Source organism: Crocuta crocuta, unplaced genomic scaffold (genome assembly GCF_008692635.1).
Source record: "Crocuta crocuta isolate KB4526 unplaced genomic scaffold, BGI_CrCroc_1.0 scaffold31, whole genome shotgun sequence".
NCBI classification, from domain to species: Eukaryota; Metazoa; Chordata; class Mammalia; order Carnivora; family Hyaenidae; genus Crocuta; species Crocuta crocuta.
The window spans coordinates 14603268-14627101 of record NW_027528362.1 but is presented as its reverse complement, the minus strand read 5'-3'; the positions used below and the strand labels follow the sequence as shown (position 1 = coordinate 14627101).

The 23834-nt window shown below is 50.8% G+C and overlaps 1 protein-coding gene across 2 annotated transcripts in view; it reads right to left on the bottom strand.

Moving 5' to 3' along the window:
• Nucleotides 1-10263: 10263 nt before the first annotated feature.
• CUL4A (cullin 4A) overlaps nt 10264-23834 on the bottom strand; it is a 45731-nt gene continuing 32160 nt past the window's right edge. For both annotated transcript variants that reach the window (XM_077753934.1, XM_077753935.1), the window contains exons 15-19: nt 19127-19240; nt 17474-17579; nt 17142-17314; nt 13299-13451; nt 10264-11847 (exon numbers count right to left, since the gene is read on the bottom strand). In XM_077753934.1, coding sequence (XP_077610060.1) covers nt 11752-11847; nt 13299-13451; nt 17142-17314; nt 17474-17579; nt 19127-19240 — 642 coding nt within the window. In that variant the 3' untranslated portion in view covers nt 10264-11751. The remainder of the gene's footprint in view (nt 11848-13298; nt 13452-17141; nt 17315-17473; nt 17580-19126; nt 19241-23834) is intronic.

The window sequence follows — 23834 nt, the reverse complement described above, 5'->3', positions numbered from 1 at the left end:
GCCACGTGACCTGAGGCACGTGACCGTGGCGCCACGTGATGCGTGCCCAGGCCTCCGGGCCGCTTGAAGCCGAAGGTGCGCGCGCGTGGGGAGGCGTCCGCCGAGGGAGGGGACGATCGCCCCGCGGAAGCGCCGCTGTTCTGCCGAGGGCCGCGACCCCCGCCGCCCCGGCCCCCCGCGGACGTGAGCCCCGCGCTGAGGGTTTCCGCGGGGCCGCAACGCCAACACGCTCCTTCCTGGCCGCGGGGCTCCTCTGGCCGCTGACCCTCGAGGAGGCCGAAGTGGGGGGCCGAGGGTGGGGAGGGGGTGGAACACGTGTACCGAATGTCACAAGTCACGTTTGAAACACAACAGCTTTTTTTCTAAACAACTCAAATCACTTAACAGGGTTAGACGAAATCCTGGTTGAAGGGGTTTCAGGGCTTACGCGGTGACTTAAAGCTGTGACAACCCTCCCGAGGGATGTGTCGGAACGGGGCGGGGGCACCATTTATCCCGAAAGTAAGGAAACGCTGGTGTCGCTTATATCCCCGCGTGCCACGGTAAAGGAAATCAGTCTTTCTGCTTCTAGAACCTTCCGGAAATACCTTTCTGGCCCACTCCATATTGCCCGAGTGTAAAGTCACCTTTCCCTGGTTTGCCTAAAGTCTCTCTCGGTCTTCTCTTTTCTTTCGTTGCTGTCTGGAGCTCCGTCACCCCTGCTTCTACCCCCTCACCCCCAAACCTTGGTACCGTTCCTCAGACACCGAGTTTCCCGGCTCCTTCCTTCTCCCCCTGTTCTGCCGCCTCCCTGAGACCTTCCCATCGCACCGCCTCTGGAGACCTTGATTACTGCCTGTCACTCTAGTGACCAGTCCTTGATTCTGGTGGCTTCCTCCCCCTCCCGCCCCCCCCCACCTTTCTTCTTAATGCTTGTTTGCTTTTTAGCAAATTTTGTTTCTTCCTTGTTGTTGTTTCCGTCCAGCTTCCCTTCCTCTCAGTTNGGCGGGTGGCGGGGCCTGGCTTCCCGGCCCCGCCCTGGCCCCCTTCCCGGCGCCGTTTTCCTTTATTAACGTTCACGGGGTAGGAGTTAGCGGTTCTTGAAATACTTTGTATGTTAAGGGTGTTGAACGCATTAAGTAGACACTTCGCAGGTAACAGTCAGCGCGGGGTTCTCTTCTGGAAGAACTTAGGATAAGGGGAAGGTGAGGGCGGGCCTGTGAGGCTGCAGCTGCCTGTGATTAGAGACCCCTCGGATGGTCACGGACATGAACACCACATGTACTAGGTAAAACCAGTGGTGTTCAGTACGTGCTGGCAGCTTCTGCCCCCCACCAGCGGGCGTGAGGGGCATAGCAGTGTCTTGCCTGGCGGTTCATCACACCAGCTGGAGCGTTTGCTTGTATTTCTGTTTCACTCAAGTTACCGTTTTTTCTTTGCCCAGGAACTAGCTGGAAGTCACTTGCAGAATAGTCCGGTTTCCTAACACTGGGCCGCAGAGAGGAGGGGCCTGTCACAGTTAGGGCTGGGTCGCTGCCGCCTCCTGGCACTTACTGCCCAGGCACAAGATTTTTCACTTCTCTTTCCCACTACCCTTCCCCATTTTCTGCAAGAACATTTACTTTTGGTTTATTAATGATACGAAAGGCAAGTAGATTGTGGCTGAAAAGTCTAAGACTAAGTTTATAGGATAAGTTAATGAATAACACGTCAGGAAAATAGAAAACCATAAGCTTTCAAGTGAAACGTGTGCTAATGAGTGGGGAAAGAATCGGGACTCCTCTCACACAGCACTTGGGAAAATCGATCGTCTCCTTTAAGACACTTAGACTGCCTATACTCTCTTGGTGTTTAAAATAATGCCATGAGGAGCGCCCGGGTGGCTCACTGGTGGAGTGTTCAACCCTTGGTTTTAGCTCAGGTCGGGATCCCAGGGGGCTGGGATCAAGCCCCGAGTGGCCCTCCACGCTGAGCATGGAGCCTGCTTGAGGTTCTCTTCCTCTGCCCCTCTTCCCCGGGTTGCATGTGTGGGCATGCACTCTCTCTAAAATAGAATAAAGACATTATTTTAAAAAATAATGCCATTGAGGTGCATTAGGTGGCTCAAGTAAGCGTCTGACTCTTGATTTTGGCTCAGTTCATGATCTCACGGTTCATGAATTCGAGCCCGGAATTAGGCTCCATGCTGACAGCGCAGAGCCTGTTTGGGACCCTCTCTTTCCCTCTCTCTTTGCCCCTTCCCACCTGTTCATTTCCTCTCTCAACACAAATAAATAAACCTTAAAATCACGCCGTTGTGAACATCTTCTATACATGCCATGTGTACATCTCTGATAACTTCCTTTCAGTAGATTCCTTGAAGTACCTAGACCATGGGAGTCTTTCTTTTAGACAGTCATGAAAAAGGAACTCTCATAAAAAAAAAAAAAAAGAACCAAAACATTTACTTCCTTGGAAAGCAGATTAACTCAAAACGGTTCCGAGTCATCTGCAGCACGAGTAATTGTGTGAGTTCAGTTATGCTCATACCCCCAGTGACACAGTCACCTGTTGCTGCATGTGGACCCTGGGGTCCGGGGTGACGTTCACTAGGGCCTGTGCTTGCTTGAGGACTGAAATGTGGTTAACCAGAGCCTTCTCCTAATGGTGGGAGACACAGAATGGGAACTGAAATCAACACGAAGATACTTCAATACTTGTTACCCATATGCTCAGAGGGGATGGGGTGGATTCCACCGCAGGGCCATCTGTTTACCCATTCACCTGCTGAAGGAGGTTGTGTTACAAATAAAATGCCATGAACACTCAAAACCATATCGCTGGGTGGAGGACGCTTTCCCTTCTCTTGTGTAAATCCCTCCGAATGGAAAATCCGGGGCACAAGGGAGTCTGTGTTTAAAAAGAAACCGTTGAACGCTTTTCCAAAGCCGTGGCACTATTACATATTCACACCAGCGGTAACATCCTTGTCAACACTTGGTGTCACCAGTTCTTCCCAAAGAAAAGAAATCAGGATAGCTTCGTCATTCTAAACTCCTGTGACCAGCTGGCATTTTCCTGAGGACTAAATGTATTTTCCTTCCACGTGCCTCATAACCATTCACCTATCTTCTTTGGTTAGTGTTCAAACTTTGTCCTTATTTGTTAAAACGGTTTATTGCTTTTGAGTTCTAAGTGTTTTTGTTTTATATAGCCTGGATAGAAATACTTTGACGCATTGTAAATATTTTCTCTCTTTATGGAGCTTGCTGTTTTATTTCTTAATAATATCTTTCAAAAAGCAAGCTTTAAATTTACTTAAAACCTAATCGATCAGTATTTCCTTCAGGCTTCATGTTTTCGGTGTTCTAAGAAATCTCTGTATTTCCCAACATCTTAATGATTTTTTCCAGTGTTTTCTTCTGGAAGTTTCATGGTTTTAACTTCTACAGTCGGGCGTGTGATCAAATTAAATTTTGTGTAAGGCGTGAGATAAAAATCAGTGTTCATTCCCGCCCCCCCCCATATGATAGCTATTTGATAAAAAGGCCTTTCTGAGCCATTAAGTTACCTTGGCATCTTTGTTGAAACTGACACGGTTGTGTACAGGTGGCCACGCCGTGGCGTTTCCTGTTGCGTTCAGTTCGTCTGCGCAGAAGCCACGGGCCTCCGCCACCAGCTTCACAGCAAGTTTGCAGAGTTAGGGCGAGTAAGCTCTCCAGCTGTTCTTTTACAAGTTGCTTTGACTCGTTGAATTTCATATACATTCTAAAAGGAGTTCACCATTGTCCTCTAAAGGGTTTTGACTGAACGTACTTACCACCTTGGAGACAGCGGACACATTAAGGACCAAATGCAGCTCTTCATTTATTTTATTCCCCTTTAAAGTATTTTCAGCAACGCTTTGTAGTTTTCAGGGGATGTGTTTTTGTACATAGTTTGTACTTTCTCTCTGTATTTCACACATTTCTGGATGATACTGTGAAAGGGGCTGTACTTACAAATTTCATTCTCCAGTGGCTGCTAGAATGTGCAAATAGAGCTGACCTTTGTCTAGGGGACTCTTGTGACTTTGCTAAATTGGCTTATTAGCTCTCGTAGCAGTTTTGTAGCTCATGTTCCACCCCCGTGAGCATGTCGTGTGAATAGACTACTAACTCCCTCCCATCGTTATGCGTTTTCTTTCTTTTTCCTGTCTTGGTGCAGTGGCTAAGATCTCCATCCTCAGACCTCCATCCCAGCCATCCACCCAGCCCTGTGCCAGCCTCTGGGGCAAAGCTTGCAGTCTATGCCATGTAGCATCATGTTAACTTAGATCTCTAGTAAGTGTGAGGAAGTTCCTTTCTATTCTTCGTTTGCTAGGCATTGTACTTAATTTATATTTTTAAAAATTTAATGTTTATTTATTTATTTCTGAGAGAGAGAGAGACAGCGTGAGCAGGGGAGGGTCAGAGAGGGAGGGAGTCACAGACTGAAACAGGCTCCAGGCTCTGAGCTGGCAGTCAGCACAGAGCCCGACGCGGGGCCCGAACCCACGAACGTGAGATCATGACCTAAGCGAAAGTCGGACGCTTAACCGACTAAGCCACCCAGGCGCCCCATGTTACCTCTGTCTTTAACTGGTCCAGCTAAAACCTCATCTGTTCTGTCGGTCTTCTCAAAGAAACAAACTGCTTTGGATTTTATTGATTTCTCTGTCCATTTTCTATTTCTTTGATTTCTACGTCCATTTTCTATTTCTTTGATTTCTACTTGCATTATTTCCTTCTATCTATTTACTTTGGTTTTAAGTTGCTCTTCTGTTTCTGGCTTTTGAAGGTAGATGTATTTAAACCTTTCATCTTTTTTGGGGGGGCGCCTGGGTGGTTCAGTCAGTTAAGCGTCCAACTTTGGCTCAGGTCATGATATCACGGTTCGTGGGTTCGAGCCCTGCATCGGGCTCTGTGCTGACAGCTAGCTCAGAGCCTGGAGGCTGTTTCGGATTCTGTGTCTCCCTCTCTCTCTGACCCTCCCCTGCTCACGTTCTTTCTCTCTCTCTCAGAAAAAAACAAAAAAAACAAAAAACAAAAAAACCAAAAACCTTTCACCTTTTTAATGGAAACATTTCAAGCTTTCAATTTCCCTGTAAGCATCTCTTTAGCAGTATTTTATAAACTTCTATATATTGTATTTTCCTATTCATTCAAAATATTTTCTAATTTTCCTTGTGAGTTTTGATTCATGGGTTATTTAAAAGTGTATCATTTGCTTACTTTAGCTATTTATATTAGAATTATTGGCTTATTTATTTAGAGGCCAGCCCTTGGCTCAGTCAGAGGAATGTGTGACCCTTGATCTCCGTGTTGTAAGTTGTTTTGTTTTCACTACAGGCTTGTTAAGTTCAAGGCCCTCGTTGGGTGCAGAGACTACATAGAAATAAATCTTCAAAAACAAGTGTATGGCTTAGGGGCACCTGGGTAGCTCAGTCGGTTAAGCGTCTGGCTTCGGCTCAGATCATGATCTCACGGTTTGTGGGTTCGAGGCCTGCATCGGGCTCTGTGGTGACAGCTCAGAGCCTGGAGCCTGTCTTCGGATTCTGTGTCTCCCTCTCTTTCTGTCCCTCTCCTGCTCATGCGCTCTCTCTCTCAAAAATAAATAAAAACAAAACAAAAAAGGTGTATTACTTAATTTCTAAACATTTAGTAACTAACAGGTCTCTTTCTGTTAAATTTAAATTTTTATTTATTATTATTAGGTTTCTAATTAATTTCATGTGGTCAGAAGACATATTCTGTAGAATATCAGTCCTTTTATTTATTTATTTAAAAATTTTTAATGTTTATTCATTTTTGAAAAAGAGAGAAAGCGAGAGTAGAGAGACACAGAATCTGAAGCAGGCTTCAGCTGACAGCTCAGAGCCTGATATAGGACTCGAACTTATGAACTGTGAGATCATGACCTGGGCTGAAGTTGGAGCCTTAACCAACTGAGCCGCCCAGGCGCCCAAATTTCAGTCCTTGTAAGCACGGGGCTTGTTTCATGTCCCCCTGCATGCCTACCTTGACAGATGTCCCCATGCACTAGGAAGAATGTTCTGCTCTCTGATGTAGAGTTGTGTAGTTATCAACAGGTAGGACTCTATTTTTCCTGACTCTGCTTACCAAGTACCAGGGGATTCTGAAGCCTCTGCCCACAGTCACAGATTTGTCTGTGTCTCCGCTTGCTCTTTCCAGCTCGTCAGGTTTTGCTCCATGCATTTTGATGCTGTCACGAGAGCCCTGTCCATTCAGGGTTAAATCTGATGAATGCCCCCTTTTTCTTTATGAAACAGCCTCTTCATCTCTGGAAATACTCCCTGTACTGAGGTCTATTTGATATTCGTGTGACCACTCCAGAGTGCTTTTTTGATTAGTTGTCATGTTTTTATATTTGAAGTACGTATCTAGTGGATGATGTAGACTTTGGTCTTAATTCTCTCTCTAGGAATGTCTGTCTGTTAGGGCATCTAGGTCATTTTATTTCTGCTCTTTATTCCCTCCCCTTACTTTCCTGCCCTCTTGTGGGCAGATTTCAGGTTTACGCTGAAGGTGTCCCTCCTGACCGAGAACTGCACTGCGTGTCTGTGACGTGCATCAACACGCCCGTTTGTGGCAGGGGTACAAGTCTGGAGTACGTTTGTATGCATCAGCTCACAACAACCCACGAGCTAATGAGCAAATTATCTCCTTATAAAAGATAAGAAAACCAAGTTTAGAGATTTAAGTAATTTTCATAGGGGCACCCAGATCATGACGGAGACAGGCGTTAGCTCCTGGGGCATCTGACTTCAACACTGCAGCCTTTAACCATCTCTCTCCATCGACTCTGGCACATCAAGAACATTCCATCACTGAGAAGCAGACCGAGAACACCGCATCCACGGTCAAATGCAGTCTTGGCTTTCTAAGGAATTGACCTTGATTCCTACATCACTGATAACAGAAACCCTTAAAAATCTCCCCAGCTTTTCAGACTGTTTCTTTGCCTTTATCCCCATCTGCACCTACTTTTACATAATGGCCTGTTCTAGCAAGAACACACATGTGCAAATGCAAATACACGTAAATAAGCACACGTGTATACATGCAAATATACAAGTACAAATATACAAACACAAATACATATATACAAACATGTGTATACACAAATACACATGCACACCAATACACATACACATGAATACACAAACACGTGTATATACACACAAAAACGCACACACACATATATACACAAACATGCACACAGACACACACAAATACACATACACACACATGCCTGTGCCCCTAGGCTTGACCCTCCTCTCGAGCCCTTTCTTCTGCTGCTTTCCTCATCCAGATGAAAGCCTGCCTTGACCCTGCCTTCATCCGCCCCTGCCCTGCACTGTCTGCCGTGGCCCCTGGTTACTAACACAAAGACTGGTCATTTCTTTCCTCGGACTCTTTCCTCTTTGGTTCCTTGGCACACTCGCTCCCCTGCACGCCCACTCCCACGCACACTCACTTGAGTTCACAGCCGGTCCTATACACCTGCTTGAACTCTCACTCTCTTGAGCTCACACTCACCAATGCACAGCCGGTTGATCTCACACTTGCTCCCCTGCACACTCATATGAGCTCACACTCCCACAACCCACTTACGCTCACTAGCTCTCCTGCACACTCACTCTTGCACACCCATTTGAGCTCACTCATGCTTCCCCATTAGCTCCCCTCCACACTCGCTTGAGCTCACTCTTGAACACCCATTTGAGTTCACACTGTTCTGCACACTTGCTTGAGCTCACACTTCCTCCCCCCCCACTTGCTCTCCTGCTCCCTCTCACGCTGACCCACTCACACCCCCACTGACACACACACCCACAGTTGAACATTTGGGAATTCTATCAAGGCCAATAGGCTGTGCGGCCGTGGACTCTGTTGGGTCAAAGTTGTAGGCGTCTCTGTCAGAAACACGCTCGTAAGTTCATGGAGAGCATCACCCCATGCCACAACCGAGGCCGTGGGGCCACCTCCAGGACACTCAGACCTCCGCTTCTGCTCACCTCCCACAAGCCCAGGCCCCTGGACCCCGGCAGCAGGCGCTGCTCTCCCCCCGCCAGGCCTCTTGGTTCCTCGCTCTCCTCTCCCCTGCAGGTGATCTGGGAGGAACCGGGACGCGGCCTCCCTGTCCCGGCGGCTCTTCCCGCACCTCCACTGCCCCCAGTACTGCCCCGGGCCCTGCTTTCCTGCAGCCCCACACCTGCTGGCCGTCTCATCACTGGGTCCCCTCATCATGGCCCCCCTCCCCCCCCCTGGCCTCCCCGCCCCTCGCACCCCAGCTTCTCTGGAGCACACGCCCAGGGGTCGGACCTTCTTTCCAGGCCCCTGTCCTCCTGTCTCCCTCTCCTGCCCACCCTGGGGCTCCCCCACCCCCTCCCGGCTCAGGCCTCCCTCCCCAGGGTGATGCCCAGACACCTGCAAAGCTCCTGAACCGACTTTTTCACGACGACGCCTTGGAGTCTCCCCTGCCTCCAGCTGTGGCTTTTCTCCCTTCTGGAATCAGCAGTGGGCGTCGTCTGCTCACATCTCCCCCGTCAGGCTCACCCGGCGCATGTCTGCCCTCTCGACACGCACACTGAACGATCAGTACTCTTACTAGAGTTAAACTTTTTAACATGAAAACTTTTCAGAATGTCATTTATCACTTATGAATGTATCTTGATTCCTAGCTAGAGCCTTTGTCCAATGAGAATAAAAAAAAATTGTATCTCAGTTTTTTGGTTAGGGTTCCATTAAAAATTTTTTAAAAGTGTTATTTATTTTATTTTGAGAGTGAGACACAGCATGAGCAGGGGAGGGGCAGAGGGAGAGGGAGACCCAGAATCTTAAGCAGGATCCTGGCTCCCAGCTGTCAGCACAGAGCCCAACGCGGGGCTTGAACTCACGAACCGTGAGATCATGACCTGAGCCGAGGTCGGCACTCAACCAACTGAGCCCCCAGATGCCCCGTTCATTTCTTTTTTTTTTAATTTTTTTTTTAATGTTTTATTTATTTCTAGGAGAGAGAGAGAGACAGCGTGAGCAGGGGAGGGTCAGAGAGAGAGGGAGTCACAGACTGAAACAGGCTCCAGGCTCCGAGCTGGCAGTCAGCACAGAGACCGACGCGGGGCTCGAACCCACGAACCGCGAGATCATGACCCAAGCGAAAGTCGGACGCTTAACCGACTAAGCCACCCAGGCACCCCCATTTCTTTTTTTTTAAAACACTGAAATCGTTGACCACTGGAACTTATTTTTGTGTCGAGAATGAGGATAACCCAATTCTGCTTCTCTCAGGGGAGTAGTTCCAATTTTCCCAAAGCCTCCCTTTCCCTGACGACATGGCCCTTCATGCTAACACCACATTCCTGTGCGTTGGGCTTATTTATGGACTGTGTGGTTCCAGAAAGCCACTCTGTGCCAGTAGTGTGTCATTTCAGTTATACTGATTATGACAGCTTCAGGATAAGTGCTGGCTATATTTGCCTATTTGCTTTTCTATTTTAGCTTAAAAAATTTTTTTTAATGTTTATTTTTGAGTGAGAGACAGAACGTGAGCTGGGGAGGGGCAGAGAGAGGGGGAACACAGAATCTGAAACAGGTTCCAGCCTCCGAGCTGTCAGCACAGAGCCCGACGCGGGGCTCAAACCCACGAACCGTGAAATCATGACCTGAGTCGAAGTCGGACGCTTAAGTAACTGAGCCACCCAGGTGCCCCTATTTTAGCTTTAGAATCACCGTTTGTGCTTTGAAGTATGGGGCGTGTGGCCTGTTCAGACGCTGCACAAACCTAAGAACAGCCACTCCTCTGCCTCACTCAGGTTTTCTCTGTGCTCAAGTCACGTGAAAATGCTCTCTCTGTGGACATTCTGTTTGCTGGAAACATGGCCTTCTGTTATACTGTGACTTTCTTGCTGATTCCCGTTCTCTGTTAAAGCTTCGTTCTTTCTGTAGTCACAGCTTTTTAGTTGCTTCTCCTAGATTTCGTGAGCACGCAGTCATTTATCCATCAGTCCTCTCACTTCTCCTTTCCGGTGTCATGGTTTCTCTCTGGTCGACGTCCCCGTCCCACTCACTCCACCAGGCTGGCCTCTCACGGCAGCAACCCGGCACCCGCTGCTACCTGACTGGGGGGCGCACAGTCTGCTCGGGCTGCCGGCCCCGCCCATCTCCCGGAGAGATGACCGTGACCGCGCCTGCCCCGCTGCTGGGTTTCCCTGTCCGCTGCACTGGGCACAAAATTTAAGTCGCTACAGAGTTAGGAGAAACATGTAGTTCGCACAGCACAAGTTTTATTAATGTAATTTTAAGGCCAATTTAACTAATTTTATTCAGAGTAAGTCTACATTAAATTACAATATTAACAATCTCTAGAGATAATGAACATAAAATTTAATAAGTAGAAATCTATTTGGTCTTTTATAGACCACAAATCATAGAACTCACAAATGAAAATTTACAAATGAGAAATAATGAGGATACTTGAAGGGTGAGATTTTCACGTGGAAACCCAGAAGATGTCATATTTTAAACAAGCATGTTTCAAAAAGGGAGAAATTTTTAATAATTTAGCACAAAATCAAATTCTATAAACTTGGTATATTCCAGAAAATATTGCTTTAAACACTTATATACCATGATCAAAATTCCTTTGGTAGCTTTTAATCAAAACGAAACATGCTATTATGTAAAATATAAAGTACTGTGAAACGTCACCAGGAGAGCGTCTGTTACAGTGCACGGTACTGACGCCGTCGGGCCCGCACCTCACCCGCACACACACAACATGAAACGAGGTGCCAACAAAATCCTTTTAACCTTCTGACAAAATGCCTGCTCCCACCACCAGGACCCGAGTCCCCCGTCACCCCCGTCACGTGTACGGTGGCCACAGCGCCGACAGCGTGTCTCCCTGCACACGGCTGTAAAGCACGCCGTCGGGCGGGCACTGCGGCTAACAAGTCAGGCAGCAGCTACCCGTGTGCGAAGAACAGGGTCCGTGAGACGCGATCTTAGAAGCGTGAGCACACACTACCCCCCTGAACCCCTAAACAGAAAATTTACCAACAACTCAGCGAAGTAGAACAAAGATGCTCGTGAGGCCACTGCAGCGAGCAGCAACCCCCCGGTGATGTCTTGGCCCCGAGAGGGGCCGTGGAGAAGCCTCACTCTAACAGTCCATCCTCAGAGTGTCAAGCGTGGGAAATAAAGGGACGAACACGTCGGTAAAGACGCTGCATAAGTGGCGAGCCGGGGTGACACGGACCCGTTCTTCCTGACGCTCGCCGGCGAGGGGCTCTGGCCGCAGACTGGCGTGCCCGTCGGGCAGGAGCCCTGCCTGGAGCACGCCAGCCGGCGCCACGGCCCCTGCGCTGCACTGAGAGTCTTTTTAACCGCACGCCCGTGATCACACACAAACGCCGCACAGCACACTTTCAGCACCGTGCTCCCAGAGCGCGCCCGACGAGGGGCCTCTTTCACCCGGTATCTCCTTGTCCAATCTCAAAGTCATTCTGCACAGAGCAACTGAAGCAATTTAAACACTGAAAAGAGTAAGAGGAAGAAATGGAGGGAAAGACACAGATGCCGCTGGCCAACGCTCAGGCTTTGTGAAGGGTGATCCGAGAATCATCCTCTGTCGAATCCAGAAGTCTCCATGCTGGCCCCATCTCAGAGGTCCTGGAAACAGCACAGAAATGCTTCACCACCCTGAAGATACATTCTAGAGTCTTCGCTGAGAACACAGGGGGCCGACATATCAGGCCACGTAGTGGTACTGGTTCGGATTGTCTTTGTCTCTCTCCATATAGTCTCTGTCTATAAGAGATTCAATTCTCTTTTTCAAATCTCCAGGCTAAAAAGAGAAACAAAATCCCTCAATTATAGTGGCGTTAAATTTACAAACACAGGGAAACATGACATACGACAAAGTTACACATGTGATTCTAGAAAATACGTGTATCTGTATGTAAAGTACTTATGATTATAACCTAATTATAAAACGAATACGATCAGAGTCCCAACTTCAGAGACGACGCTAACTCGATCCCTTGTGCGAGCGCTTCGGGTGAGCTCACCGTCCGGGCAGGCTGATGGGGAGGGCGTGACCCGTTCCTCCCCTGCACGAACAAACACCTAAGTGCGGCACATCCTATTGGGCACCATGTTCTCATCTGTGGCAAAGGGAAATCTCCGTCTCAGGCGCCTCCACCCTCCGCAAGGACACCTCTCCCTACGTCCTGCATCTCCTGCGCATGCTGCTGAGGCTGCGTGGCTGCAGGTCTGCAGATGACCAACGCCGTGACAAGCGAGCCCGGCGAGGGCGTCTCCTGCTCCACCGTGGTAGAAAGCACACTTACGTTGACGTTTATGAGCAAGCTTCTCCCTTAAAAGGCACATCTGTCAAAAGGCCTAACTTTCTATTGAGTGACGGATCGCGCATTCACGAGACGTGGGTGAGACCCACAGAGGCTCTGCCGGGGCAGAGCCGGCTGCTGCACCGCCATACCTGCCCCCCACCAGTCAGGCCTGTAACCGCGGGGCCTCTCATCTCTAAGAGGGAAAAGGGGCGCTCGCTCTAGCTTGAGGTGGGAAGAAGGTGCACGCAGCAGTGCTGAACGCCCGCGCCTGCATGGGGAGGACACAGCAGCCCGGTGCTCGCTCAGGGAGCACGGTCCGCTCTCAGTGAGGATGGAGGGTCGGCTGCTCGCCTGCCGAACGGGACCCCACAGAACCAGGGAGCTGCACCCCACAGGCCCTGTCACTGCGGGGCCAGGTCCCCCGAGTCCCATACCCCCAGGCAGGGACAGCTGGCTTAAGAGTTCTTCCCAGTGCTCCCCCCCGGTCAGGGCTCCACGAACGGCCACGGGCAGGATCTCCGGCCCAGAAGCAGGCGGGCACGGGCAGGTTTCGGGGTGGACTTTCTTCTGCAGAGAAACGAGGGGGTGTCACCGACATAGAAACTGCTCTGGAGCCCGTCGGTGCTGGAGGCACTGGCAGCTCGTAGGGCTTCCTCGGAATCCCATGGCGTCATCTCAGTGGCGAGGCCACCAGAAACCGCACCTGGAGCTGGAGCGCGCGCCCCCCCCAACAAGGTGGCAGTTTTAGGGACCCCTTGTTCCTGGGACGGTGACAAAGAACATGTGGATGAAGACCCTGCTGTCTCCACTTGCCACTTTTTCGACATTCGGTGTACACACAGGTGGGCTTCTGCAGCAAATGGTCCCTCGATGCAGGACAAAGGACTGAGGTGTTAAGAACCGAACATGCTTTTCTGGTATTCTGCACGCGCTCGGGGACACTCACCTTTACTGGAAATTTCAGCTGATTATACAATTCAGAAACTAGAAGATTATGACTAAGAGTCTTTCTCATCTTCATTATTCTGACAATAGCAGCGTCGATCTGATACTGTCTGTCCTGAAACACTCTCTCGGTGGTGCTGGCTTGTTCCTCGACCTGCAGCCACATACACAAGCGAAAGGGAAGATACGGTTCAGTGTCATTTCACAGTGTTGAGTTTAAGGAGAGAATTTTTTTTTCCAATTTGAGAGAGAGAGGGAGAGAGAGAGAAAACAGATGAGCAGGGGGGCAGGGGTGGGGGAACTTTAAGGAGGTCCCATGCTCAACACAGACCCTGACGCAGGGCCTGATCTCAGGACCAACTGCGAGATCAGGACCTGAGCCAAAGTCGGACGCTTAACTGACTGAGCCCCCCAGGCGCCCCATGCAGTTCCCTCTTAAAAAAGCTACAAAACACTATCAACTCTATAGAATGCTGGATTAGGTGCAGCAGCACAGTAGAGAAAGCAGGACAAAACACAACAGCTGTCCGCGTCTATTCCAGAAACGTCAGCTTTGCTCAGCATCAGGAAACCTAGGAGTGGGACGAGGCTCACACAGCTGTGTCGAGGTCACAGGGGTTACGTGATGTCTCGACAGATGCTGCAAAGACACAAAGAAACGGAAAACCTATCCTTGATCTAAAACAAACTTTAACACACAAATAGCAATTAAAAAGACCCTCACTGCCCCCCCAAACATGATGAAAAGCTGTGACCGGAAGCAAAGCGCAGACCCCGGTGACAGAGGCCTACAGGCCAGGGGAGGCGGGTCTACACATGCACATAAGGTGAGTCAGCTTCAGAAAGGGAGAAGCCACACCTTCACCGCACGTCCACAGGGTCTGCCGTCCCGAAAAGGCTACTGCTCCCCGCACTTGAGATAAAAAAAATCAGGAAGTGAAGAAAAAGCCTGGGAGCACCATTATTTCATAAAACTGCTATTTCGGAGGTTCTAGCTGAGCAGTAAGAGAATGAAAGAGCGATAGTGACTAGGAGCCGACACACGGCGATTATCTGTAGATGCACTACGAATCCCAAATCCAAGACAATCAAGTGGACACCATCAAAGGCACTGAGAATGCCGTGAAGGGGGTGGACACGGAAGGGTGCACGGAGCTGAACGGTGTCATCTACACCTGCTGGCAACGCCCCGCATGTGTGTCAGCAGAGAAGAGCCCCTTTGTAGGCGCTGGGGGTATACTGGCCCTTCTTGCTCAAAACCGTCAGGGCTTCACCAGAGTCTCCACAGCTCTGACCAGTCTCTGTGTCACCTGCGGGTGGGCCATCTCCTCAGGCCTCGCCTGGCCCAGTGTGCCTGCGGCGGGAAAGCTGTCTCTGGCCCACAGTACTGGGCTGCGCCTTCCTCTTCCACCGCAAGTGCAAGACGTTAGAGCATGTGTGACCATCCGGTACCTGTCTGCTGAAAAGTTCCGTGAAACGAACAGTTATAAGAGTAAGTTCTTATTCACGGATGAATTCTCAGCGCTTCACGGAGGACCTGGACCACAGTAGGTGCTTAACGAGTATTTGTTGAACCATCTGATAAGAAATATGCCAAGACTTTTCGTAGAAAACTGCCACGAAGAGAAGACGTTTACATTTATGTGCGTGCAAACAGACATGCCTCAGATTCGGCACGGCCACGATGAACGCCACAGATTATGTGCTGCGCTCCGAACAAGAAATGGTAGTGTTCTTATTTGGAGGACAAAGACCAATAAAATTATTCTCAAACTTACTGGGACAATCAATTTATAGGAATAGGTACATTAATTAAAAGAATTTGGGTCCTGGATACAAAACAGATCAATAGAATTTGTAGAACAGAATTAAAAAACGGATTCATAATATGTGAATTTAATATATAACAAAGGTAACAATTCAAATAAATGGTCAGAGAATGGTATTTTCAATTCAGTTTTAGAATAAGAAGGGTAGATTGCTTCTCGATACTAAAAAAATTTCCACACTGCTCAAAGAAAAACTTAAATGTAAAAATTACTGGAAAAATATAAGTAATTTTTTAAAAAATGTTGGGTTAGGGACTCCTGGGGGCTCAGTTAAGTGTCTGACTTCGGCTCAGGTCATGATCTTGCAGTTCATGAGTTCCAGCCCCGCGTCGGGCTCTGTGCTGACAGCTCAGAGCCTGGAGCTGTTTCAGATCCTGTGTCTCCCTCTCTCTGACCCTCCCCTGCTCACATGCTGTCTCTTTCAAAAATAAGTATTAAAACAAAAAGATGAAGAATCGAGGATCAGAAAGACATGACCTGCACAAGTTACTCAGCGGCATAAAGACGCGCAAAGAAAGTCAAGCTAAAATGGCAACGAGCCATCCAGTGTCTGCTGGAAGGGGGAGGGGAAAGGGAGGCGGACGGAGGGCCAGGCCTCTTGTGAAACTGGGCCCTGAAATCCAGGAAAACCTGTCAGGCTGCCGTTTGGAAAAGAGGCCAAACTAACAAAAGTCCACGTTCTTTGACCCTGTAATTCCAGGGCAAAGATTTTATACTAAAGAAAAAAGCTGATAGGTACTTATTTCCTGTAGAGATGGAAACAACCTAGACGCCTTTCCCCAAAGGCGCTGCCAAGCTCCCGAGTCACACGAGTAACTACTCTGCGCCCTTGAGAATCCAAGCTCTGACACGGAAAGACCCGTAACAATGAGTAAGACCAGGTCACACGACGACACATACAGATGCCATATGCACAGTGATCTCGTTAAAGAAAAAATAAGATTCGTCCACACCACAGGAAAAAGCTGCACATCAAAGCAGCAGGAGAGGTCATCCGGGCGGGGAAGAAGAGGTGATGGTCCCGCTTTGAAATCTAGCTCCAAACCTTTACACCTTTTAATCACTCTATTACAGAGATTCCTAATAGTAAAAAAAAAAATTGGGTCAAAGGATATATGTATTTGAATCTTTAACAAATTACTCACTAAAGGCATCTTTTAAAAAATAAAAGCATAAGCATGCCTGGGGGGCTCAGTCGATTAAGCGCCAACTTCAGCTCAGGTCACGACTTCAGTCTGTGAGTTTGAGCCCTGCATTGGGGGCCATGCTGACAGCTCAGAGCCCACTTGGGATTCTGTCCCCCCCATCCCTCCGCTCCTTGCTCTCTCTTCCTCAAAAATAAACATTAAAAAATAAAATAAAAACATAAAAAGAATGCCAGTTTTCCCATATACTTGCCGACTCTGGACATCATCAAACTTTCAAACATTTCCCAAGTTGACATGAAAAGTGGAGTATTATTTTATCACAATTTTTGTTTATTTGAAGGAGAGCACGCACAGTGGGGAGGGGCAGAGAGAAGGGAGAGAGAGCATCCCAAGTAGGCTCCGTGAGGTCAGCGCAGGGCGCCGTGTGGGCCCGGTCCTGTGAACCGTGAGATCAGGACCTGAGCCCACATCACAAGCCCACTGCTTATGAATCTAAACTTTTCTGACCGGGCTCCACGCGGACGCTCCGGGTGAGTGGCTGGCCAGGCCCTGCTGCCGGGGGTGGAGAGGCTGTGACACCACCCTCATCTTGTCTGCCAAGCCCTCCCGGGGCCTCTCGTTTACACGCAGGGCCCCTGCCCCCCAGCCGGCCCGGGGGACAGCACGTGGGGCCGCGGAGCAGGGCCTGCTCCGGGCACGAGACACGGAGTGTCCTCGCCGCGCAGGCTGCAGGGTCTCTACGGCCGCCACCCTCACCCCCACCCCCCTCCGCCATCAAGGGGCTCCCGCAGGCCTCAGCAAATGACCGTACAAACTACCGAGTCCCAGGGAGCACCCTGCGAGTGAAGCGAGGAAGCTTATACGTACGGTCTCTTTCATCTGGATCTGGTTGATCTTTATTCGAAACAACTTGTGCTTGAACTCCCCGTTGAATGTGAACGTGTCGCCATCCTCCACCTCCTTCCCCTTGGGGCTCTTGACCAGCACCCGTGCTTTGCCGCAGGCCAGGGACTGAAGCGTTCTCCGCAGCTCGCCGTCCTCTGGGAGGGAGAGAACCGGGCACAAGCTCGCACTGGAATGAGCCCGACACGCGACACCGGTGAGAGACACCACGCTCCCACGTGCGAGGGGCAGAGAGCGGGCTGACATCTAACCACAAGGCCACGCGGAGACCACGCGTTCACCAGGAGAACTCTCACCTATCCCTGTGGCCAGTTTTATTTCTTCGAAGCTGAACCCGTCCCCTTCGTTGAACATGAGGAGCACCAGCGTCTGGAGCAGGGACACCTGGAATTCCTTCTTTCCCTTCAAGAAAACGGGAGGTATCGCGAGTCAACCTGTCCGTACCATCTTTGGAAAAGTTTAAAAGGTTTCTTTTTGCTCCCAAACTCTGTGGGGTGAGGGGCTGGGAAAGTAGTAATCAGCTATCAAATGAGAAATTAAATAACCGATCATATAAGAATAAAAGGACTCAATATTACGTTTGAAAACTCCTCTCTTGAAGTATGTTTCAAAGCAGTGAAGTTCTTTAGTAAATCGTGTTGAATGAGAGGAGTATGGGTTACTCAAGTCGCACATGGAGCGCCACTTGGAGCGGCACGTGTCCTCTGAACGGTGGTGGGAGTGCCGGGGGTGGGGGGGGGCAGCCCACGGACGGAAGTGGGCAGGTCTGGCGCCAGTCTTTTAATGTTAAAAGACTGAGTGGACGACTAAGCACTCAGATCGTCATGAACTTGGCCCAGTCTCCCTCTGCATGTGCCTGGGACACGCACAGCACGTGCAAACTGGGCCTTGGACCTCACGGCACCTCCCGCTCCCGCTCCCAAAGTCCCCACGGCAGGGCCCACCACACGCACGCACACGGTGAGCTGTGTGTGCAGGAAAGCGGCTGGGCTCGAGAGGAGGCTTCATCCCCGGGACGAGCCTCGCGGAGGCAGGAAGGAGCGGGTGGGAGGAGGAAGGGGGGGTGGGGAGGTGCAGAGCCCCACCGGTCTGCAGAGGCAGGTGAGGGTATGTGCAGTTTATATACACTATCCCCGCATGGGGCGGTTTATCGGATACAGCGCCCAGTGCATGGTGACCGCCAGAGAAATAGCAATTTTGTAAATACTCTGCTTAGTGTACACACGTGATCTTATTGACAGCTTCAAACAGGAATTTGAAGACCCTGTCTGGTGACCTGCTTTTCTGTTATGAGAACACTGCACTTTCCTCTTGTGCGGTGTCCCTCTTCGTAACAGCACCGCGACAAGCGGCCTCATTCACTACTCTGTGAAAACGTCTCATTAAGATCGATTTCTGGAACCGGCGCTAGCCTAACAAAGCTGTGACTCTGGAGGCGGGAGCGCGCGGCCACGCCCCTTCTGCACAGCGTCCGCAGCAGGCGCTGTTCTGTGAAGTTTCAGCCTTGATCATTCAGTGGCATTTCAGTGGCTTATAACTGCAAGCCTTTGGCAGAAAAATAGAGCAGATTTTCAATGAATTTGGTTTCTTAGTCTTGCTTTAATGAGCTGCCTCTTCACATCCTTTGCCTTCTCTCTCTCTTTTCTAAGCCTGGAAGCTTCACACATTCGGGGTTGCCACGCAGATCTCTGCATTCCAATTCTAGCACATGTGCTGCTGAGGCGCACACTCCTTTGCTCTTTTTTTCAACTAGGTAAATGCCTATTTTTATTGACTTTTATTGATTGGAATATTAATCCTTAGGCTGTTTATTATTATTGACCAAGAAAAGACAGTACTGAGTTATACTGAATGATCTTTTCCTTTGTTTGCTACCAAAGTTCAACCACAATTTAAAGTATTCTATTAACATATTTATAGAAAACACACGAAACAGACAAAGAACTTACTTCCTTAAACTCTGCTTTTAAAACAGCATGGCCCAGCGTGGTTTGCCACTGAAGTTTTCGACCACTATGTTTTCCAAGATAAAAGGTCTTAAATATTTCCTGAAGTTTAACCATCTGCCAAGCACAGGAAAACAACAAATTTAATTATGCTAAACACCATACATCTAAAGAATCACACACTGCTCAATTTACAAAGTTTTCAAAATTTTTCACAGCCGAATGAAAAGATCAGTTCTGTATTTTGATAGCTGTTTTTCTGGACGATTCTATTACAGGTGAGAACGTGTGCCGCTTGGGCACTGCTTCAGGTGGTCCTTCCTGCACCACAGGTCGTGTCCTGTGTCCCCACGCCCCGCGGCTCTCGCAGGGCCAGGGCACACGCAGGCCATCGCAGCCCCACTGCATCCCGCCAGCTGTCGTGCGGCCGGGGCGCTGCTGTGAGGCACCCGGCACATGGTTGCCTCGGAGGCAGGTCGGCCACTGTTTCCACGGTTACTTTCTGGGAGGACTTCTCTCACCTTCTACACTCTCTAATTTTTTTTTTTTAAGTTTATTTATTTTTGAGAGAGAGAGAGAGCGTGCGTGAGCGCAAGCTGGGTAGGGGCAGAGAGAGAGGGAGAGAATCCCAAGAAGGCTCTGAGCTGGCAGCACAGAGCCCAACACGGGGCTCGAACTCGTGAACCCCAAGATCATGACCTAAGCCGAAGTCAAGAGTTGGACACTCAGCCGACTGAGCCCCCAGGTGCCCCTCTCACGGTTCTTTCCTGCTGTGCTCTCACTTCTTTGGGGCCCAGCCCCCCCNATTACAGACCGGCGCTCCGGTCTGACTGACTGGGTGCGCTTCCTGGTGTGCTGCGCACTCCCGATCCCTTCCCTTGCTCGGTTCCCGGCCGTTCTCACCACTCTGCCAAGGTCTGTGCTGCCAAACCTGGCGGCCCCAGTCAGGCCTCATCGGAAACAGCCTGGTGCCAGGCAGCCTCCCTTAGACCTCCGTGTCTCTGTACACGTCCCTTCCTTCCGAGATCTCCGTGNGCCGCGTGCCCGCCATCCCGCGCTCTGCTCTCGCCCTGCCAGTGCCCACGGCTGCTCCCGAGTTCTCAGGATACGGTCAAACTCTTGGGGCGCCCGGTGGCTCAACTGGTTAAGTGCCTGACTCTTGATTTTGGCTCAGGTCATGATCTCACAGTTTCTGAGCTCAAGCCCGACATGCTGATGGGGGGGGAGGGGGGCCGCTTAGGATTCTCTCTCTCTCTACCCCTCCCCTGCTCATGCTCAAGTATGTGTGCAAGCTCCCCCTGCCCTCAAAAATAAACTTAAGAAATAAAAAAAAAAAAAAGATTCAGGGGCGCCTGGGTGGCTCAGTCGGTTAAGTGTCCGGCTTTGGGTTAGGTCACGATTTCACGGCTCCGGAGTCTGAGCCCTGCACTGGCTCTCTGCTGTCAGCACAAAACCCACTTCAGATCCTCTGTCCCCTTCGCTCTCTGCCCCTCCCAGCTCGCATGCTCTCTCTCAAAATCCAAGGCTTGCCAGGACCCCGGTCGTCAGAGCCGCTCGCCGCACCCACCTGTCCCTTGTTTCCTCCACTGAACTGAGCGCGCGTGCTGTCTTCCTTCGGGCTTCCGTCTACGGATCCACCTCCGAACCCCCCGCTCATCTTCAGAGCCCCCTCCTCACAGAGGCCTGCTCCAACCAGACTTGGCTCTGAGGGCATTTATAGCAATGTGTGACTGTCCCTCTGGACAGAGAGCTCACGGCATCAGCAGGTGCATGGGAGCGAAGGCTGGCTCTGCCTGCCCGGGGCACCTGTCAGCATCTCGGCTCCGTCCGAGTGGCACCCCCGTCAGAGTGCGGTCGGCCTCACGTCCGCCAGACAGCCCTGTCCTCAGGGTTCAGAACTATCACCCACACCCACCACCCATGTTCAACCACAGCACATCCCAGGCACGGTATCATTTCGTCTCTAAGTATTTTCACATATGTCTGAAAGACAACAACTCTTTCCAAAAACATCTAGGGGCGCCTGGGTGGCTCAGTGGGTTAAGCATCCAACTGTTGATCTCAGGGTAGTGAGTTCAAGCATCACCCAGCCTCCCAAAGGAAGGAAGCATGACCTAGGCTACAACACAGATGGGCCTTGAGGCCAGGACGCCCAGTGAAAGAGGTCAGACACAAAAGGCCACCAAGTGTGAGTGCAGTTATGTTAACACCCAGAGCAGGCACATCTGGAGTCTGTGGCCCAGCAGGTGCCCTGGCCTGGGCGCTGGAGCGGGAGACAGTGCTCACCCCACGGGTGCAGGGTTCTGTTTGCCATGAAGACGACGTTTTGAACTAGACAAAGGTGCTGCACAGCTGTATTAGGGCTTAAAGCGGTGAGCTGTAATTCGCTTCTCCCTCGGTTTACTATGTGTCTATACTGCTTCTCCCACAGCTTACTCCTCTGCATCCACACCGCTTCACCCACAGGTTACTCCTCTGCGTGTACATCGCTTCTCCCAGGCTTACTCCTCTGTGTCTACACCGCTTCACCCACAGGTTACTCCTCTGCGTGTACACCGCTTCTCCCAGGTTTACTCCTCTGTGTCTACACCGCTTCCACTTCTCCCACGTCTTATTCCTCTGTCTACATTGCTTCACCCACGGCTTACTCCTCTGCATCTACACCGCTTCTCCTAGGCTTACTCCTGTCTACACCACTTCACCCACAGCTTATTCCTCTGCATCTACCCCGCTTCTCCCACAGCTTACTCCTCTGAGTCTATACTGCTTCTTCCAGGTTTACTCCTCTGTGTCTACACCTTCTCCCACAGCTTACTCCTCTGCGTCTACACCACTTCACCCAGGCTTACTCCTCTGCGTCTACACTGCTTCTCCCAGGCTTACTCCTCTGGGTCTACACGCTTTACCGAGGCTTACTCCTGAGTGTACACCGCTTCTCCCAGGCTTATTCCTCTGTCTACACCACTTCACCCAGGCTTACTCCTCTGCGTCTACACCACTTCACCCAGGCTTACTCCTCTGCGTCTACACCTCTTCACCCATGGCTTACTCCTTTGCGTGTACATCGCTTCTCCCAGGGCTTACTCCTCTGCGTCTACCCCACTTCACCCACAGCTTACTCCTTTGCGTGTATATCGCTTCTCCCACGGCTTACTGTGTCTACACCGCTTCTCCCAGGCTTATTCCCCTGTCTACACCACTTCACCAAGGCTTACTCCTGTCTACACTGCTTCACCCAGGCTTACTCCCCTGCGTCTACACCACTTCACCCAGGCTTACTCCTCTGCGTGTATACCGCTTCACCCAGGCTTACGCCTCTGCGTCTACACCACTTCACCCAGGCTTACTTCTCTGCATCTACACTGCTTCTCCCATGGCTTACTCCCCTGCATCGACACCGCTTCACCCAGGCTTACTTCACTGCGTCTATACCGCTTCATCCAGGCTTACGCCTCTGCATCTACACAACTTCACCGTCTGTGTCTACATTGTTTCTCCCATGGCTTAATCCTTTGCATCTACACAGCTTCACCCAGGCTTACACCTCTGGGTCTACACCGTAGACAGTTTTACAAGGCACAGTATGAGGAGCCTTCAACATCTCTTGCTAGACAACAAAAAAGTACCAGGAACCCACAAGGGTCAGCACAGGGACAGAGGGGCCGACGGGGCTCTGGAAGCCGGACGGGAGACAGCAGGGGCCCCGGAGCGAGCAGCCAGGAGTCCACAGGTCTGTGAGTCTGTCCAGAGGAGGACAGGGAAGGTCGCGGTTCATCAAGGTGACAGTGGGCCTGAGCAGGGATTGCCCAGCCCAGCAGGAGAATCCAATGGGGAAGAGGTTCACGTGACATCCACGTACCTTCCCGCAGATTACTTCAAAGTTATGAAAGGAGAAGTATTAACGACACAGACAAGAAGGCAGCTAACCCTTAACCAAGGATCACTGGGGACATCAGCCACAGACGGGATGGACGACAGGTGCCTCCTGATGTGCGGCTGGCTGAGCGATCGTGTGGGATTCTCTCTGGACGCGCCCAGCGAACACAATTCATGAGGACAGGCGTGCAGCTCTGAGACGTGCGAGCGTGAAGAAAGAAGAGGCTGGTGTAGCTGATACAGAAGGAGGCCAGGGGTAACTGGGCCGTGGGGCCTGGACGGCGTCGGCACGAAGGCGGAGAGGGCGAGAGGGCGCCCTCAGGATAAACTCCCGAGGTAGCTGTCTGACTCCATGGCATCTCGGGGGGTGCCCACTAACGTGCTTGGGCGGGAGGTACGATGCAGCCTCTCTCTAGTGTCAGTGCTGACCACACAGGCCACACGTCCTGGGGCTGCTGTGAACTATTCCCGCAAAGTCTCTGCAAGTGTGTGTGGCCTCAAGATAAGCAAAAACCCTCAGAGGGTCACAAGAGGCACACCCAGACGGGCCTCCCTGGCCCGGCAGGCAGGGTGAGGGGGGACAGCGGGTTTTCTGGAGAAAGGGTCTGGGGAGGGAAGTCTTAACCAGCAGTCAAGTGCTAGGGACGGATGGGGCCGGAGCGAGGCTTGCTGGATGGGCTCACCTGGAGGGGGGCACACAGGCCCTGGAGAAGGTGGGAACTGGGGGCGTGGAGGCCGCAGGCGGCTCGGGACACAGCGGTGGCAGCTGCGGACGGCAGCCACTCGGGGAGGGAGGAGGGGGGACAGCAGTCGGGGCGCTGAGTGTGCGGCGTCC